The sequence below is a fragment of the Narcine bancroftii genome, chromosome 5, assembly GCF_036971445.1.
Source record: "Narcine bancroftii isolate sNarBan1 chromosome 5, sNarBan1.hap1, whole genome shotgun sequence".
NCBI classification, from domain to species: Eukaryota; Metazoa; Chordata; class Chondrichthyes; order Torpediniformes; family Narcinidae; genus Narcine; species Narcine bancroftii.
In genome coordinates, this window is record NC_091473.1 from 179,499,603 (window position 1) to 179,519,213 (window position 19,611).

A 19,611-nucleotide genomic window follows, 5' to 3' on the forward strand; every position below is an offset into this window, starting at 1 on the left:
TAAAATTAAAAAGGATTATATGAGAGAAGTAGATCAATTAGAAAAAAATTACAGTTTTGGAAAAGACCTTAAAAAATCTGTTTCTGAAGATCAATCTATCAGACTGAGAAAGCTATTACTAGGACAAGGCAAAGATATTATGAATTAGGTGAGAAATCACATAAAGTATTAGCTTGGCAATTAAAAACAGAACAAACTTTGAGAACACTTAATGCAATTAAAAAGATACTAATGTAATTATATATACATAAACCTCAAGAAATAAATGAATCTTTTAGAAATTTCTACATGAAATTATATACTTCTGAATCTTTAGGAGATGAAGCTAAAATAAATGATTATTTATCACAGATATTGCCTTGGCTAAGCTTAGAACAAACTTAACTTAATGCTCCGTTTACTGAGGCAGAAGTAAGAGCAGCAATGTTCTTCACAAAGTAAAAAATCTCCAGAAGATGGTTTTCCATCTGAATTTTATAAAGAATTTAAAGATTTACTTATTCCTTTATTTATGCAAGTACAAGATCAAGCTTCACAAACTTCTGTTCTTCCAGAATAATTTTCAATGGCAATAATTAGTGTGATTCCTAAAAAAGATAGAGGCCCCTTAAAACTTTCATCTTATAGACCTTTTTCACTATTAAATGTGGATTATAAAATAATAGCAAATGTTTTGTCAAATAGAATGAATAATTTGTTACCTAAATTAATTAATATGGATCAGACAGTTTGTTTAAAAAAAAGACAATCTTCGGAAAATGTAGCTAGACTGCTTAGTATAATTCACTTAGTGCAAAAAAGAAGTGATTTGAGTGTTGCAGTGGCTTTAGATGCAGAAAAGGAGTTTGATAGATTAGAGTGGGATTTTCTGTTTAAGGAATTAGAAAAGTTTGGATTTGGATTAAACTTTTAAAATTGGATTTGAACATTATATAATAGCCCTAAAGCTAAAGTAGTAACAAATGGGCAAGTGTCTATGCCATTTAAATTAATGAGATCAAGTAGACGAGGTTGTCCATTGTCACCAGCTTTATTTGTTTTAGCCACTTGTCGAGGTGATTTGTTCTGATTAACAAATCAAGAGCTTTAGGGTGAGTCAGGAGGAACATAAAATTAGTTTATTTGCAGTATCCTGAGTCATCCTTGCAAATATTGTATGGCCAATTGGAAAAATATGGAAATGTTTCGGGTTATAAAATAAATTGGGATAAAAATGAACTTATGCCCAGGTGACAGATTATGTTGTCTTTTATACTGTAATATAGATATGTTTTGGGGAGATAAATTGTGGCAGGTTTTAGTGTAGGTCACATGCAAACAATTTAAAAGAGTTCTCATTTAAATTACTGGAGCTCTGCTCAAACTAGATGGTCAGGTTCCAAGAGCCTTTGCAAAAGCTTTGGAGAGTGACCATGGGACTTTACTAATGGATTGTTGTTTCGAAAAGCAACAGATGAAAGTACTCATCGGAGCCATAGGCTGTCTGAGCGCAGTTTGCTGTTCTAAGAGGGTCATGTGGTTTTGCAAGCAGAGAGAGTCAAACAAGCTTTTCTTTGAGTGAGTGAGAGAGAGAGAATTCAGTTCAGCAGCAGCAGCTGGGACTGGAACAGGACAAGCTGGAAAGCTTATGGAAAAACCCCATTTGGAAGATGGGTTGTAAGTGTTTAGTTCAGCCTGGTCAAAGCCATTGTGGTCCATACAAGAAGAGAAGACTGGCTACCTAATGTTTTACATGAAATAAGGGAAACAAAAAGGAACTCTGTGGTGACCTCAGAAGGGATCAGTTTGTGTCCTGCGAACAATAAATCTCTCTCTCTCTGAAAACCAACATGAACCTTTGAGTGGTAACCATTTAACTTTCAAGCACCAAAGCCTGGTGAGCTTCACAAATGTGAAATTCTGTGCACGGTATAAGAATTGCCTATAACCAGTGAACTTGGAGGAATGAAAAGTGAGATTGGACTGTGAATCAAAGAATTTTTCTGAACTTTAAGACAAAATGCACAGATACAAGGTATGAAAGTTTTAGATGAGGAGTATGAAATTAATTTATTTGCTGACGATGTATTGGTGTATTTAATAAACCCAGCTCAGTTACTTTTGCACTTGAAGGAGTGTTTAATACAATATGGATGTCTTTCTGGATATAAAGTTAATTGGGAAAAAAGTGAAATATTACCGGTAAGTGAAGGAGATTATTCAATTTATAAGAATATTATTAATTTGAAGTGGACTAATCGAATTAAATATCTGGGTATAATATTGAATGTTAATTATCAATCTTTATATAAATTAAATTATGCTCCGTTAATGAAAAAATTAAAACTGATTTGATTAAATGGAAAGATTTACCTATTAATGGGAAGGATAAATACAATTAAGATGAATATCTTTCCGCATATACAATATTTGTTTCAATCTATTCCTTACTTGATAAATTTTTTTTTTGAGATTTAAATAAAACGGTTAGGGAGTTTTTATGGAGGGGTAAATTTTCGAGAGTAGCTTTGAATAAATTAACTTGGAAACGTGAGTTAGAGAGACTACGTTTACCACATTTTCAAAATTATTATGAGGCAGCCCAATTTAAATTTATTAGTTCATTGATGGATTTGGTACGGCCTCCTAGTTGGACTAAAATTGAGATGGCACGTATTTCTGAATTTGAAATACATCAATAAATTTGTTACAACAATATAAATGTGCCTATACTAAAACATTTAATGAAGTTATGGATAAAGAAAAATAAAATGATAGGGTCTAGGGGCTTTGACTCCGTTGTATTTATTTTTCAATACATAATCAAAGTTTATTGCATTGGAGATTTAAAGGTGTGAAAAATCTGGGAGATTGTTTTAAAGAGGGTAAGTTTTTGTCTTTTAATCAGATGAGGGAAGATTTCGGTATGGATAAGAATTTTTATTTCTTTATTATCAAATTCAATCTTTGGTAAAATGTATGTTTGGTAGAGATATGATTTTACCTAAAATGACTAAATTTGAGACTTTTCTTATGAAGGCACCAGAGAAGGGTTATATTTCATATATGTATCAAATATTACAGGATGGTATGGATAAAAAGGGTTGGGATAGATCTAAAAGTAAATGGGAAGCGGATATTGGTTTTACTTTTTCTGAAGAGGATTGGTTAGATATTTGTTATGATAGTGTAACTAGATTGATAAATGCACGTTATGCAATGATTAATTATAATTTTTTACATCAATTATATTTGACACCTGAAAAATTTTTAAAATATGGTTTTAATGAATCAGATTTGTGTTTTAGATGTGGTGATACGGTTGGAACTTTTTTTCATGCTGTTTGGTCATGTATACATATACAATCTTTTTGGAAGAAAATTCAATCATTTTTAGAATATCTGTATAAGATTAAAATAGTTTTAGATCCAACAGTATTTTCATTGGGTAGTTTGCAACCTCTGAAAGGTTTGGGATTAGATAAATTCCAGCTTGCTTTTGTATATTTAGCTTTATCCGTAGCGAAAAAATGCATTGCTATTACGTGTAAAGATACGAATATGATTGATATTAATAGATGGCATAATGAGATTAAATATTGTTTAATAATGGAAAAAATTACGTATGTTTTGCATGATAATAATTATTTTTTTATTAATAAGTGGCTGTTATACGCAGAATATTTACATTTCAATTTATATTGATTAGATTTTAACATGTATATTTAACTCTTTTTTTTAATATTCTTTCCTTTTTTTATGGCTCTCCTTAAGAGAGTTGGCTGAAGGGGGGGTTCTTTTCTTTTCTTTTTTTCTATATATATATTAAAAAAATGTTCATGTTCATGTTTAATTGCTGTATATGTCATATTATTTGTTATTTGAACGAATAAATAAAGTTTTAAAAAAAGAACTTTTCTGAACTTATATACACATTACATACACGTGCGCTTAGAATTAGAAGGGGGTTAAGTTAGGTTAAGTAAGTTAATAGAGTTAAGTTAAAATGTGATTCTGTTTTCATGTTTAAAGATAATTAAAAGCAACTTTTGTTTAAGTAACCAATTGTCTTGGTGAATATCCATTGCTGCTGGGTTTTGGGGTCCTCTGGGCCCGTAACACCTTTAACAGTAGGTAATTATATTCAGTGCTAGAGGGATATGCAGTTTAAATGTCCAAAAGAAGGTATTGTGGTGCTCTGCGCAGCTAGAGAAAGGACAGTCACCACACCAAAGGTCATTAATGACTGTTTCTTCTAATTCAGCACGTGCCCCTTTAAGGGTAGTGCGGGCTAAGCCACCACATGCTTGGTGATGTCATTATCGCTGCCCAGGGTGCACACTGGAAGGGAGGCTAGAGTCAGGGAGAACCCCTGACGACGCCATTTTCCCATTGCTGCCCTGATACACAAGGAGCCAGATCGCACCTCAATACAAATCCCCCAGAACTGGCTACGTGTCCCGCTGCTTTGGCGCCAGCCCCGGCACTTGGGCACGGCCATCGGCACCAGCTGAGCGGCTTTTAAGCAGACCACAGTAAAAAGTTCTTCCTTTCCCCCCACATCCAGGGTGAAAGTCCCACCCGACCGCCGGAGAACCTTATACGGCCAATTGTATGGGCGCTACAACGGGGCCCTCTGTGGTCCTCTCCGGACAAATACAAACTGCGCCGTATCCAGTTCCTTGGGTCTATGGGATGTTCAGGTGTCGTAGTGTGATGGGGGTGGCGTGGTTAGGCTGGCCAGTCTTTTGCGGAGGTCCGCTAGCAGCTCACCTTCTTTGGGCGCTGCATCGGCCTCCAGGCCGAAAAATTTGCTTGGTAGGGAGAGTGGCGCGCATTTTCGGGGAGTATTGGAACAGTGGTTGGAGGGGCAATGGCACCCACTGGCCTTTTTCAGTAAGCAGTTGCAGTCGCCGGAGCTTAAATACAGTGCATTCGACTGGGAGCTCCTGGCGCTGTACCTGGCCATCCATCACTTTTGTTATTTCTTGGAGAGCAGAACTTTCACAGTCTTCACTGATCATAAGCCAAGCACTGGCTATGGCCAAGGACCCGTGGTCCGCCAGGCAGCAGCGGAACCTTTCCTATATATCTGAATATACCACGGACATCCGGCACAGGGCGGGCAAAGACAATGTGGTCGTGGACATGCTCTCCCACCCAGCTATCAACACGTTAGCTCCCAACCTCGACTACACACAACTGACGCAGGCCCAACAGCATGACACTGAAACATAAGCCCTCTGGACTGTCATCTCAGGTCTGCATCTCGAGGATATCCGGCTCCCCGACTCCCCTCAGGTGCTGATGTGCGACACCTCCACTGGCCCACCGCTCCCGGTAGTTCCGCAGGAGTGAAGAGCGAGGGTCGTCAGCTCGATCCACGATCTCGCTCATCCCTCAATAAAGGTAACCATGAGGATGGTGACGCAACAATTCGTCTGGCATGAGCTCAAAAAAGAGATGGCGAAGTTGGCCCGGAACTGTACCAGGTGCCAGGCTTCTAAAATTCACCGGCACACGCGGGCCCCTATCCAACATTTCGAGTCAGCAATGTGGAAGTTCCAGCACATCCACGTGGATGTCGTGGGCTCCTTGCTGGTGTCCATGGAGTCGCACTACCTTTTTTCGATAGTGGACAGAGCAACGAGATGGCCGGAAGCCATCCCGGTCAGTGAGGCATCGGTGGAGATGTGTGCCAGAGCCCTGGTCAGCCAGTGGATCACTCATTTCGGCATGCCAGTGCACATCACGAGCAACAGAGGCACCCAGTTTACCTCCGCGCTATGGACTCAGCTGGCGAAGGTTTTGGAGGTAACACTCCACCACACCATGGCCTACCATCCACAGTCTAATTGGTTGGTGGAGAGGTTCCACCGACATTTAAAGTCTGCTTTGATGGCAAGACTTTCTGGCCTGGACTGGGCAGACGAGTTACCCTGGGTCCTCCTCGGGATCAGAACAGTGCCCAAGGAAGACCTGCAAGCCTTGTCAGCGGAGATGGTATATGGCGCGCCAGAGCTAGACGGTTGCCACCAGAAAAATTGAATCAGGCAAAGGAAGAATTCTCCAGGCTCCAGGAGTTGGGCATCGTCCGGAGGTCAGACAGTGCCTGGGCGGCGCCTCTACACATGGTCCCGAAATCATCTGGTGGATGGATGCCCTGTGGAGATTGCAGGACTTTGCAGCCAACCTCCATGGCGCGCAGTTCTTTTCTAAGGTCGACTTAGTGCAGGGATATCAGCCAGTTCACCCCGACAATGTTGGAAAGACTGCTATTATCACACCTTTCGACCTATTCGAGTTCCTCTGGATGCCATTCGGGTTAAAGAACGCGGCCCAGACGTTCCAGCGCCTCATGGACACAGTGAGTAGGGATTTGGACTTTGTCTTTATCTGGATGACATTCTGGTTGCCAGCCGCGAAGAGCACAAGGGCCATCTCTGGCATGCAACGGGGGGTCTTGTGTGGCGATGTGGTGGAACACTCCGTGTCGGGGGAAAGCAACATCGAAGCATGGCTCCAGGATGGCGGGAAACTCACTGAGAATCTCAGTGTACTCGTCCCTGACGGTGGCTACTGCTGCAATTCTGGGCCTGTCGTCGTCCGCCATGCCCAGTCGCACTGAGTGAAAAGTGTAGGCGTTGAGCAGCCTCCTGCCCCTCACGTCCACCGGCAGGCCGTGAGCCCTCAGGAAGTCAGCCCTCAACAGTGCAGTGCCCACTGAGGCCATAACGAACCTCTAGGTGAATTTTGATTTTCCGATCTGGATCTGCATTCTACAGGTGCCATAGGTCTTGATTGTGAAGCCGTTGGTCACCCACAGGATTGAACTGGAATATTGGGTACAAGTCTCCAGCGCTGTAGGAGGCAGAGCGCTCAGCTCAGCCCCTGTGTCCACCAGGAACCGGTGGCCTGTGGATCTGTCTATGACATAAAGGAGGCTGTTCACGTGACCAACCGTCGCAGCCATCAACGGCGACTGGCCTGGTCGTTTTCATGAAAATTGCAGGGTTGGCAGCACTTACGGGCTTACGCTCCCCAGTGCTGGTGGTAAAAGCATCATTTTGACTGGGTTTCCTCTGGACTATGCTTGGGGGAAGTCTGCGGTTGATGGGGTCCCAGTTTGGAAACCTGGCTGAGGGCCGCCTCATTTTCCCACTTTGTGTGCCAGAGAGCATCTGCCCGGGCTGTGGCCTTACGGGGGTCAGTGAAGTCCTCTTCAGACAAATGTAGCTGGATATCGTCTGGCATTTGTTCCAGGAAAATCTGGCGGAAGAGGAAACACGGCTCGTGATCCTCCACCAGAGCCAGCATCTCGTCCATCAGGGCTGAAGGGCTGCGGTCACCCAACCCGTCCAGATGTAAGAGCCTGGAAGCACGCTGCTGGGGGATAAGGCCAAACTTCCCCAGGAGCAGGTTTTTGAGGGTGATATATTTGCCCTCTGCTGGTGATCGATGTATGAGGTTGTCTACCTTCGCTGCCATCTCCTGATCCAGCGTGCCCACGATGTAGTAGAATTTCGTGGCATCGGCTGAGATGTTGCGCAGGTGGAATTGTGCCTCCGCCTGCCCGAACCACATTCGTGGGCGATGTGACCAGAAAGTGGGAAGCTTGAGGGCTACGGCGTTTACCTCAGCTGTGTCCATTGTCAATTGGGTCCAGAAAGATGTCTGGGCCGTCGGGGTCACCACTGTGGCGCTCTGCGCAGCTGGAGAAAGCACAGTCACCACACCAAAGGTCGTTATCGACTGTTTCTTCAAATTCAGCGTGCGCCCCTTTAAGGACAGTGTGGGCTCAGCCACCATGTGCGTGGTGATGTCATAATTGCTGCCCAGGGCACGCACTGGAAGGGAGGCTGGAGTCAGGGAGAACCTGACAACGCCGTCTTCCCATGGCTGCCCCGCCATGTGGCGCTACACGTGGGGCCGGTTCGCCATGAGAATGTGCGCCGCCACAGTATTAAATATTTAGGAATACATATGGATAGTAATTTGCATTTATATAAATTGAATTATTTGTCTTTACTTAAAATATTGAAGAAGATTTTTTAAAAATAGATAAATTTACTTTTAACTTTAGTTGGAAGGATGAATTGTATAAAGATGAATATATTTCCAAGAATACAATATCTCTTTCAGACATTACCAATAATAATACCTTTTAAAAAATTTCAATAAATTAAATAAACAAATAAGGAAATTTCTTTGGAAAGGTAAAATGGCAAGAGTTTCTATAGAGAAGTTAATGTGGAAATACGAATTGGGAGGATTACAGGTTCCTAATTTTAGGAATTATTATCGAGCTGCACAGATGAGATTCCTTGCTTTTTTTTGAAGATAAAAAACCAGCTTGGGTTAACATAGAATTAAATAAAACAGGAGAAAAGAAAGCAGAAGAATTTATATTTGTGGGAATTGAAACTCTTGGTTTGCTGATAAGGAGACACCATTATTGAAACATTTGCTTAATGTTTGGAATAAAATAAATCAGGATATTGGTGGAGGGTCTATATCAACTAAAATGTCATTGATTAACCCTCTTTTGTTTTTTTTTTCCCAAGAGATAATTAGATCTTAAATATAATGTTACCGTAAAGGGATTGTTATGAAAGAGGTCAATTAATGTCATTTGAGCAATTGAGAAACAAAGTATGACATAACATGTCATTTTTTGTTATTTTTAGTTGAGCGCAGTGTGGTAGAACAGAGGAATACATATACCACAATTCCCTGAAAGTGGTGTCACAGGAAGACTAGGTCGTAAAGAGAGCTTTTGACACATTGGCTTTCATGAATCAAATTATCAAGTATCAGCAATATTATGACCATATTATATGTGAGTTGTGAACACTGCTCAGACTTTCACACAAACACCCCTCACCTTCAGTGTCTTCACCCAATCTTACTACTGCCCTGGAATAGCAGCCAACATATTAAAAATCTCATCCAACCCTGTCACACACTCTTCACCGCTGGGAAGAAGATTCATGAGTGCGAGATTATCACGCCCATATTTAAGGACAACTTCCTTCCCATCATTATCACACTCCGAAACGAACCTCATACTACTTAACTAATGTTGCCCGTACTCTGTTCTAACTGCTCTCTCTTTGTAACTCTGTGCTGCATTTTTACTGCTGTACTCTGTATGGAATGTGTACTTCCTCACTGTAACTCAATACAAGTGACAATAAATTTGAACTTGAGCCAAAGTAGGCCCAGGGAAGACATCTTACCTTAGCCTCAAAGCATTTTCTGCAACTACCTAGCTACTAAAGCACTCATGAAAAAGCTTGCACCACTGTGTGCCTGGATGCCATCAACCATTCTATCGGCCTAAATCCAGAGTACAGTAGTGATGTGGTAAAAGTAACAGGAGTAAGACATCATGCCTCTGTACAAGATTATGCCATTCTGTCATTGAAAATGCTGTGATCCTAGGTGTGCAAAAATCAACTTTTGTTCCGATGTACTATAAGTACTTTGCTTAGCTTAGGGTCATGCAATACTGACTGGGCACCAGTAAGGTAACCCAAGCCAGAGTTCTCAAGGTGAACTCAATCCAAAGTACTCCATCCATGGGCAGTGATGTTCTCAGGATGAAGAAAGTCAAAATCCACTTCCCGAAACACAGTTGCAAGTTTGTAAGTTAATCAAAAGTAGTTATGAACACTGAAGTTTACTCAATAGCAATTAGTTCAATCTGTTCACCTACCTGCATTGGTGACTTGGCATAATTGTGGTTATCGAGGAAAGCAGGAAGCCGCAGGATGACAGGACTGGGAGCAGTTGTGGGTCCATTTGTACTGGGCATTATGGACTTGGTTGAAGGCTTAAGTTTGCTGGATGAGCTGGATGCACAAGGTGGCTGGGTTGGAGCTGTGGGGGCTTCACCGGATCCTTCAAAGGAAAGTAAAAGCAACTGAATACCTCTTTGTTATGTAACATTTCCCAAGGCTTTGAAGAATTGTTTTCAGCCCCAATAGTTTCAAAAATTAAAGTCCATGAGCTGGGCCAGTATACACCTGACTCTGGATGAGTGGGCAATCATGGAAGCTACAGTACAATCCTCCAGCTTCTGTGCAAGAACAATGTGCACCAAGTTGTGTGTAGGCATTGGGACTACTGCACGATGGCCACCATCATGGACACACACGACAAGTACAGGTATTAAACTGGTTCTGTGGGGCCAAACACTGCAGCACTATTGTGTGGGCACCAGGATAGTGTTTCACCATTGAGATTTTCAGCATTATTTTCAAGCACCATAAACAACAGGGCTAAGGGCACCAGCATCAGAGTGGGTGGGAACTACCATTGTGAAAACAGGGGCACTTGCCCCACGTGCAGGCTTTGTGGTTGTCAGTGTCATACAGAGGGACGGTGAGGGGCAGTGGCCCAATTATCAAATTCAGACACAGTCTCTGGGCAGCAGCACTCTGCACAAATAATGAGGGCCCAAGGTCTGTGCGTATTGGCATCATGTGCAAACACTAGCGTGTTGAAAGGATTCCTGCCCATTTTACAACACACAAAACTTTGCAAAGTCAAATAAATAGCTAAAAACTCAGAGTGGAAAGTGAAGGGTATGGGTGTAAGGTAGGGAAATATTAGATGGTTGTGGAGTAGGTTTACATACGTCAGCACAACGTTGGACAGGGGAAGACTGCAGACAGTTGTACACTAGGCCAGCACCTTCATGGGCATTAGTCTTTCACTCCATTAAGGACATCTACAAGAAGTGGTGTTTCAAGAAAGCAGTCTCTATCATCAAGGACCCTCACCACCCAGGCCATGCCCTCTTCTCACTGTTACCATCAGGAAGGAGGTACAGGGCCTGAAGATAAATAAAAAAATCAATAAAATGCAGAAGTAAGAGTTCTTAAATTAGTCCCTGATTAAATACGTTGTTGAGGAGTCTGATGCTGGAGAGGTAGCAGCTCTTCCTGATCCCGGTGGTGAGAGTCTTGAGGCACCTACGCCTCTTTCCTGATGGCAGCAATAAGATCAGAGTGGGTGCTGGGTGATGTGGATCCTTGATGCTTAATGCTGCTCTCCGATGACAACTTTCCCTGTAGATGTTCTTGATAGTAATGAGGGTTTTTCCTGTGATGTCCTGGGCTGTGTCCATTACCTTTCGCAGGGCTTTTCGCTCAGGGGTATTGGTGTCCCTGTACCAGACTATTATGCAGCCGGTCAGCACACTTTCCACCACACCTCTGTAGAAATTTGCCAGGGTTTCTGGTGTCATACCAAACCTCCACAAACTCCTGAGGAAGTCGAGGCTCGGATGTACTTTCTTCACGACGCCATTGTTGTGTTGCCATTAATCTGAGATAGTGACTCCCAAGAACATAAACTTTCTCACCCTCTCCACCTCTGATCCCCCAATGATCTCTGGATCATCCACTTCTGGTTTTCCCTTCCTCAAGTTGATAATCAGCTCCACAGATTTGGTGACATTGAGTGTGAGGTTGTTGTTGGTGCATCATTCAGCCAAGTTTTCAATCTCACTCCTGTATGCCGACTCATCACCTTTCTTTATACAACCCACTACTGTGGTGACATGGGTAAATTTAAATGTAAAGAGCAATTTTTGCAACTGCAATGCAACAAATTTACTGACAGATGTACAAGACAATAAATTACAATTCTGAAGGGCCTGTACTGTGTTGTGTCATTCTATGTTCCAGATCTATTATCCCGTGACTTGCAGAGCACCCTTGAAGTGATTGAATTCCCGCAAAACTCAGAAGGAACAACACTATAGAGAAATTTAAGGGAGGAATTTAATGTGTGGACTTGGCCATTGAGGATTCACCTTGAAGTCAAATAGGTGGATAATGTAGTTCAGGATAAGATTAGAGAAGTGTTAGAGGCTGGAGAAAAAAATTGAATAGTCAAATGATTTTCTTTGTTCCACTGGTTGAAGGACGAATGTTGGTAGCAGAATCATTCCTTTTCTTTAAATGCCGCAGAGTTTCTAAACAAGCGCAAGATTAATTGGCCAGTGTAAATTGCACCTCAGTGTAGAGAGGGGGGCAGTCAGTGGGCATGTGAGAAGAAAAATAGGTTGCATGGGGACAGAGATGAATGAGATTGCTCCACTGGGGCTGGTATGGACCTGATGGGTCAAATTGCCCCCTTTTGTGTCATTACAAGGCCTTGGTATAATGCCTCACTCAAAAGAAAGAACCTTCGATCGTGGTTAGCATGATGTTATTATAGCTCCAGAATTCCAGGTTCAAATCCGGTGCTATCTGTAAGGAGTTTGTATGTTCTCTCCATGTCTGTGTGGGTATACTCCCACCCTCCAAAACGTACACAATTGCAGGTTGATTTGTGTGCAATTGAGTTTAAATGGCCGGAGTCGGCTTCTACTGTGCTGTAAATTTTTTAAAAAACATTCCCATTCAGTGTTCAGGAGTCAGAGGTGACCAAGTTAGGCCCTAAATAACAAAAATAGAAAGGAGACCGAGATTGGAAAAGTGGGGGGAGGAGGGGGGGGCATCTCTGATAAGTGGAAATGGCACCTTCTGCTTTCTACATGTCAAAGAGTACATGTTAATCACCCACAATCTGTTCAGAAGGGCTGGAGTGTTCTGCCAGATCCGCGGGAAGTCGGCAGGATGTGCCCCGTGCAGTGATTTGGTTCTTACCACCGTGCAGTGTTTCCGGGGCGTGATGCGCCTTATTGCCTTCCGATCCGGGTACCGGCTTGTTCAAGGCTTGCTTCGCCTCCTCCATAGCCTGAACTTCTTGAGGTTTCTGAGTCTGGATCAACTCAGGCTGGGTGACACGGATCAGCTGAAAGAAATCAGGTCAGATGGTGACTGCGGCGCATTCTTTGTTTTACAGAAAAGCAGGTGAAAATCCAACTCAGGGGTAGATACAAGTTGAACCGACGTCTGAAGGAGACAGGGGCCTGCATACAGTTAAACAGGAGACCGTTCAGAAAAGCAGTGAAGGTTCTCCCTTCTCTCTACTGTAAAAATACTTGCAATGCACGTAGGCCTAGGGTCCTCAGGTGCCCTGGGTGGGGACTACTAAATATAAAGGCTTCCTTGAGACCTACAGCTTGGATGGGCAAAAGAAGCCATGCACAATTAAGAATTAAAGTAGGACAACATTGGCAAAGCAAATGCGTGTTATCTGTTTATTTACAAGTGCAATAAATAAGAATTGAATAAATACATGCTGGGCCATGGGCTTGGAGGGCGTCCACTTAGAGCAGAGACGCGGAGGAATTTCTTCAGCCGGAGGGCGGTGAACCTGTGGAATTTGTTGCCATGGGTGATTGTGGAGGCCAGGACATCGGGTGGATTTAAGTCAGAGATGGAGAGGTTCTCCATTGGCCTGGGCAAAGGTTATGGAGAGAAGGCCATGCCATGAGGCTGAGAGGGAAAGTGGATCAACTCAGGGCAGCTCAATAGGCTGAATAGATAATTTCTGCTTCTATATCTTATGGTCTTATTCTATGTCCATAAATAGTCACCATTATTAATGAAATTGCATTAACAGAGACCCTCCTGATGTCTTCCTCAACATTATTTCTTCACACAGATAATTACCAATGATGTTTAAATACGATCAATGTGATAATGAAGGAAACACGGAAACAAATTTCTGCAGTCTCACAAATAAAGCTAAGATCTTTCAGAATGAGGAACACAGGCCACAAAACTAGACAGCACCAAATAATGGCTTTGACTCACATCCGCCAAACATTTAATATCTCCAAAAAAAATAGTACGCCCTCTGTATGCGCTGGAGAAGCAGCAACAATAATGAGTCTGGATTTACTGTGAATTTATGAACATGTGGAGAGGTATAATATGATTAGGAACAGTCAACATGGCTTTGTCAAGGGCAGGACATGCCTTATGAACCTGACTGAATTTTTTGAAGATGTGACTAAACACATTGATGAAGGAAGAGCAGTAGATGTGGTGAATATGGATTTCAGCAAGGCATTTGATAAGGTTCCCCATGCAAGGCTCACTGAGAAAGTAAGGGGGTCCAAGGGGACATTGTTTTGTGGATCCGGAACTGGTTTGCCCACAGAAGGCAAAGAATGGTTGTAGACGGGTCATATTCTGCAGGGAGATCGGTGACCAAGTGGTGTTCCTCAGGGATCTGTTCTGAGACCCTTACTCTTAGTGATTTTTATAAATGACCTGGACGAGGAAGTGGAGGGATGGGTTAGTAAGCTTGCTGATGACACAAAGGTTTGTGGTGTGAAGGGCTGCCAGAGGTTACAGTGGGACATTGATAGGATGCAAAACTGGGCTGAGAAATGGCAGATGGAGTTCAACCCAGGCAAGGGTGAAGTGATTCATTTTAGAAGATCAAATATGATGGCAGAATATAGTATTAATGATAAAGACTATTGGCCGTGTGGAGGGTCAGATGGATCTTGGGGTCAAAGCAGCTGCACAGATTGACTCTGTGATTAAGAAGGCACATGGTGCATTGGCCTTCATTGATCCTGGAATTGAATTTAGGAGCCGAAGTAATGTTGCAGCTAAATAGCACCCTGGTCAGATCCCATTTGGAGTACTGTGCTTTGTTCTGGTTGCCTCACTACCGGAAGGGTATGGAAGTCATTGAAAGGGTGCAGAGAAGATTTACAAGGATGTTGCCTGAATTAGGAAGCATGCCTTATAAAAACAGGTTGAGTGAACTCAGCCTTTTCTCCTTGGAGCGGCAGAGGATGAGAGATGACCTGATCGAGGTGTTTAAGGTGATGAGAGGCATTAATCGTGTAGGCAGTCAGAGGCTTTTCCCCAGGGCTGAAATGGTTGCCACAAGAGGAAACAGGTTTAAGGTGCCGGGGAGAATAGGTACAGAGGAGATGTCAGGGGTAAGTTTTTTTAAGCAGGTGCGTGGAATGGGCTGCCGGCAACGGTAGTGGAGGCAGATACGATAGGGCCCTTTAAAAGACTTTTGGATAGGTACATGGAGGAGAGAAAAATAGATTGCTATGGGAAAGCCTAGTCATTTCTAAGGAAGGGACATTCAGCACAACTTAGTGGGCTGAAGGTCCTGTTTTGTGCTGTAAGTTTTCTATGTTTTTATTTCTGAAAATCTAACCCATCTCTGGTCACAGGTTGCTCAATATTGCAACTGTCGGTCTTCCTGAACCCATGTAATTGGGACGATCAGAGTTTGTGACCCGAATCAGTCCATACCTGCTGCAGGGCCTCCAGCACTGTCTGTCGGTTCATTTTCAGAAGGCTCAATTTGGTCTCGTACTTCATTCTCCGATCTGGCACCACAGCCATCAGGTTGAAACGGATATCATGGTATGGTTCTCTGGGACAAACAAAAACTATATTAGCAATGGAAAATAGTAAACCACCCACCCCATCTTAATGTTTAAACTTCAATGTTCAGGCAGCTGCGAGCCCTGTCCAACAAATATCACCTGCCAGTAGTTGCTCAGTGTTGTGTTGACCTCAGACTGAATGGGAGGGGGGGGTTGCAGGGAAGACATCATAATGAGTCTGGGCAAAGCTGGGAAAGGAGAGACAGCTTGAAAAGAAAAATGAAATCAACATAAGGCAAAATTCATGTTCCTGATTGTCATCAGTGATGGAGTGTTTTGAGAGGCTGGTGTTGAAGTCTGTCAACTCTTGCCTGAACGCCAACAAGAATCTGTTCCAATTTACCTACTACAGCAACAGGTACCATCTCACTGGCTCTACACAAATCTCTGGAACACATGGGCAGCAAAGATGCATACATAGGATACTCTTTATTGGCATTCAACACCATATTCCCCTCAAAATTAATCAGCAAACTCCAAGGCCTGGGCCTCAATGCCCCACTGTGCAATTGGATCCAGGATTTCCTCACCTCCAAACTCCAATCAGTGCAGATTAGCAAGAACAACTGTTCCATGATATCCTTCAGCCCCGAAACACCACAGGGTTACGTACTTAACATCCTGCTTGAGTCACTTTTCACCTATGACTGAGTGGCTTGGTACAAGAACTCTATTTACAAATTTGCTGACAGTACTACCGTAGTGGGCTGTATAAGAAGGGGCCATGAGTCAGCATGCAGGAGAGAGATTGAAAACTTGGCTGAATAGTATACCACCAACAACCTCTCACTCAAAGTCAGCAAGGCCAAGAAGCTGACTGTAGACTTTAGGAAGAGAAAACCAGAGGTGTACGATCCAGGGATCACTGGAGGAACCAGAAGTAGATTGCGAGGAAATTTAAATTCTTGGGAGTCACTATCTCGGAGGACCCACTATCCTGGATTCAAAATGCAACTTTCACTGTGAAGAAGCATGTCAGCACCTCTACTTCCTCAGGAGTTTGGAAAGATATCAGAAACTTTGGCACACTTCCAGTGGAAAATATGCTAACTGGCTGCACCACAGCCTGGTATGAGGGCCCCAATACCTCTGAAGGGAAAGCCCTGCAAAAGGTAGTGGAAGCAGCCCAGTATATCACAGGCAAAACTCTCCCCACCATTGGGAAAACCTATGTGGAATGCTGCTCGCGGAGAGGATCCACACCATGTGAACGTGCTACTGCCATCAGGGAAGGGAAGAGGTATGTGCCACAGGACTGTGCCAGCAGGTTCAGAAACAGTTGCTCAATTTGCCTCAACCATCAGACTTAATCAGAAACTCATTTAAGGACTCTTACTTAGTACATTATTTCAGAATATTTTTTTCTGCTACATACTAAGTTTGATTACCTTTCTCGTGTGTGTGTGTGTGTGTGTGTGTGTGTGTGTGTGTGTGTGTAGCCGACTGTTACAAAGAAACATACACACCAGTGTGGCAGGTCAAGCTCACTCCTTTATTAGGGCTGGAGAGGCTGCTTTTACACTGTTCAAGTTCCCGCCATTTTTGCTGATATAAGCTATATAAGCAATGGAAAATAGTAAACCACCCACCCCATCTTAAGTCATCCATATGAATAACTATAGCAGGTGGGAACATCCATGCATACAAATGCCCTTCTTCCCCAGCCTGTTTCTGCTGAGTTAGCTGGGTAGCTTGACCAACGTCATTTTAGGGCTGTTGGTCTGATGCTGCCCCAGTTTCTACCCCCACCAGTTTGTTGTCCTGGGAGTCACTTTAGCGATCTCTGCCTGCGTCTGCTGCCAAGCGATTGCCTGATTGCCGCAATTGCGGGCTGCCAAGTGTGCATCTATATCTCTTGAGTACAATTTACAGTTACCCACAAGTAAAAATTCTGTCTGGCCTGCTGGAAAAAGAATCTCAGGTTTGTATGTGATGTCATAGTTGTGCTCTGGCAATAAATCTGAATATAATGACAAACCAAAGCAGTTAACTTTGGGAATCGAGAAACTTCTCCATCACAAATCTTGTCACTCTGCACCATGGCTGATCCTGGTAAAACTCTGAAGCCTTCAGATGTATTACGTATCACTGTTGGGCAAGCTTCATTCCAAGTATCTACTCAATGCCTCCCACAACACCTAAGGGCCCCTACTTTGACTCATCTGGCAGTTGAGAACTGTCAATGACGTATGATGAAAGATTAAATCGTCTAGGATTGTATTCGCTCGAGTTCAGAAGAATGAGAGGAGATCTCATAGAAACATATAGGATTATGAAGGGTATGGATAGGATAGATGTAGGAAGGTTTTTTGAGCTGGCCGGGGAAACTAAAACGAGAGGACACAGTCTCAAGATTCGGGGGAGTAGATTTAGGACAGAGATGAGGAAAAATAGTTTTTCCCAGAGAGTAGTGAATGTTTGGAATTCTCTATCCAGGGAAGTGGTTGAGGCTGCCTCATTAAACATATTTAAAATTCGGTTAGATAAATTTTTACATGATAGAGAAATTAGGGGATATGGGGAGAAGGCAGGTAGGTGGAGTTAGGTCATAAATTAGATCAGCCATGATCGTATTGAATGGCGGAGCAGGCTCGATGGGCCATTTTTGGCCTACTCCTGTTCCTACTTCCTATGTTATCTTTATACTTGCTTTGATTATATTCTTTCAGCCTGAAAACAACTGGCCAATACAGGGAGTCCCCGGGTTACAAACTTACGGACAAATTGCGTCCCCAATTCGCACATGCGCATAATGTTACCTCACAAATGCCCCATAACTTTTAATCATGTTTTTTTTCTACCTAACCTGTTTTAAGAACTGTTTTTAATTTTTTTTTTAACAGTACTAAGACAAACATTTGACTAACTGATTTTAAATAAGAACCCTCGGTACCTGTTCAGACTTATCTCCAAACTCGACTTAAAGACAGATGTAAGAACGGATCTCGTTCGTTCGTAACTTCTGGGAACTCCCTGCGCTCTCTTGCCTGAATTCTGCATTGATTCTTTCATCCATCAGCTTTTTCTCATTCAGGATGAATTTTTTAATTCTGAAATTTTAAATCGCTCCTTCATCTCATATGCCCTCCAACCTTTAGATCTCTGCACTCCTCTAATTCACACCATTGTTGGCAGCAATATTCCCAGCTGTCTGGCCAAGAGGCTCTGGAATTTACCCTATCTCTGATCATCTGTCACAGCTTTGCCCTCTCTGGCTCATTGTCAGTAAAATTTTAATTGTAAAACTCTTGTTAAATGCCTTGGGATGATTCTCACATAAAAAGCTCTACAAATTCAAAAAGCTATCAGACACGAAACTTCAGGTTAGTGTACAGGTTAGCACAATGATATTACAGCTCCAGTGACCTTGGTTCAAAGTGACCCTATCTCTAAGGAGTTTGTATGTTCTCCCCATTTCCTCTGGGAACTCTGGTTTCCTCCCACGATTCAAAGATATACAGGGTTGATTAGTAGGTCACATGGGTTTATTTGGGCAGTGTGGGCTTGCAGACCAGAAGGACTGTATCTCTAAATTTTAAAATTAAATATTGGCGGACCAGTAATCCAGAGACCCAAACTAATACATGCATTCAAATCAAGAATTGAATTCTACATAAAAGGGATTGATGACAAGAAAGTTTTTGGATTAAGTCAAGATCCTAACAGGTTCAATACAATCTCTTAGGAAAATTAAACTGCAGCTTTTTTTTTTAATGTACATTCCCCTGCTGCCTTCTGGAGAGTGATCCATTCCACAAGCAAGGTGTCAACAATGAAGCAGCAATAGCGAACTTGTCAGCCTCACTTTTCAAGCTCCTTTAAATAAAGAATGCAGAGTTCATTACCCAGCAGTAGCCAGTCCTATTCGCTCCATTATAACTCTTCGTGCTTTGTCAGTCCACTCTTCATCCTCTCCCCAAGGCCCTAGAAACAGAAGAGACCTGGTCTTTTAGTACATCGAAGCACTGCCAGTTCATACATTTCAAGAAAATACAACATTTGCTGAAAGTAATGTTGGAAAAATGGCATGGGGCAGTGGTGAAGGGCAAGGTAAACTGAGAGGTAATGAATGTTAAAGAAGGTTAGTGCAGAGGTTAGCATCACACTATTACAGCGTGAACAACCTGGGTTCAAATCAGACACTGTCCATAAGGAGTTTGTATATTCGCCTCCTACACTGTTGTAGGTTAATTTGGGTGCCACAGGTTTAAATGGCTGGAATCGGCTTCTTGTTTAAATTTTTAAAACCTGTAGATTGAGAGATTACAGGAAGATAGGAAAGAACAAACTAACTCAGATGT

At 42.7% G+C, this 19,611-nt stretch overlaps 1 protein-coding gene across 2 annotated transcripts in view; it reads right to left on the bottom strand.

Moving 5' to 3' along the window:
* Positions 1 to 19,611, bottom strand: part of bap1 (BRCA1 associated deubiquitinase 1) — a 77,083-nt gene that overhangs the window by 14,318 nt on the left and 43,154 nt on the right. For both annotated transcript variants that reach the window (XM_069939911.1, XM_069939912.1), the window contains 4 exons: positions 19,156 to 19,234; positions 15,174 to 15,297; positions 12,642 to 12,789; positions 9,698 to 9,882 (listed from right to left, as the gene is read on the bottom strand). In XM_069939911.1, coding sequence (XP_069796012.1) covers positions 9,698 to 9,882; positions 12,642 to 12,789; positions 15,174 to 15,297; positions 19,156 to 19,234 — 536 coding nt within the window. The remainder of the gene's footprint in view (positions 1 to 9,697; positions 9,883 to 12,641; positions 12,790 to 15,173; positions 15,298 to 19,155; positions 19,235 to 19,611) is intronic.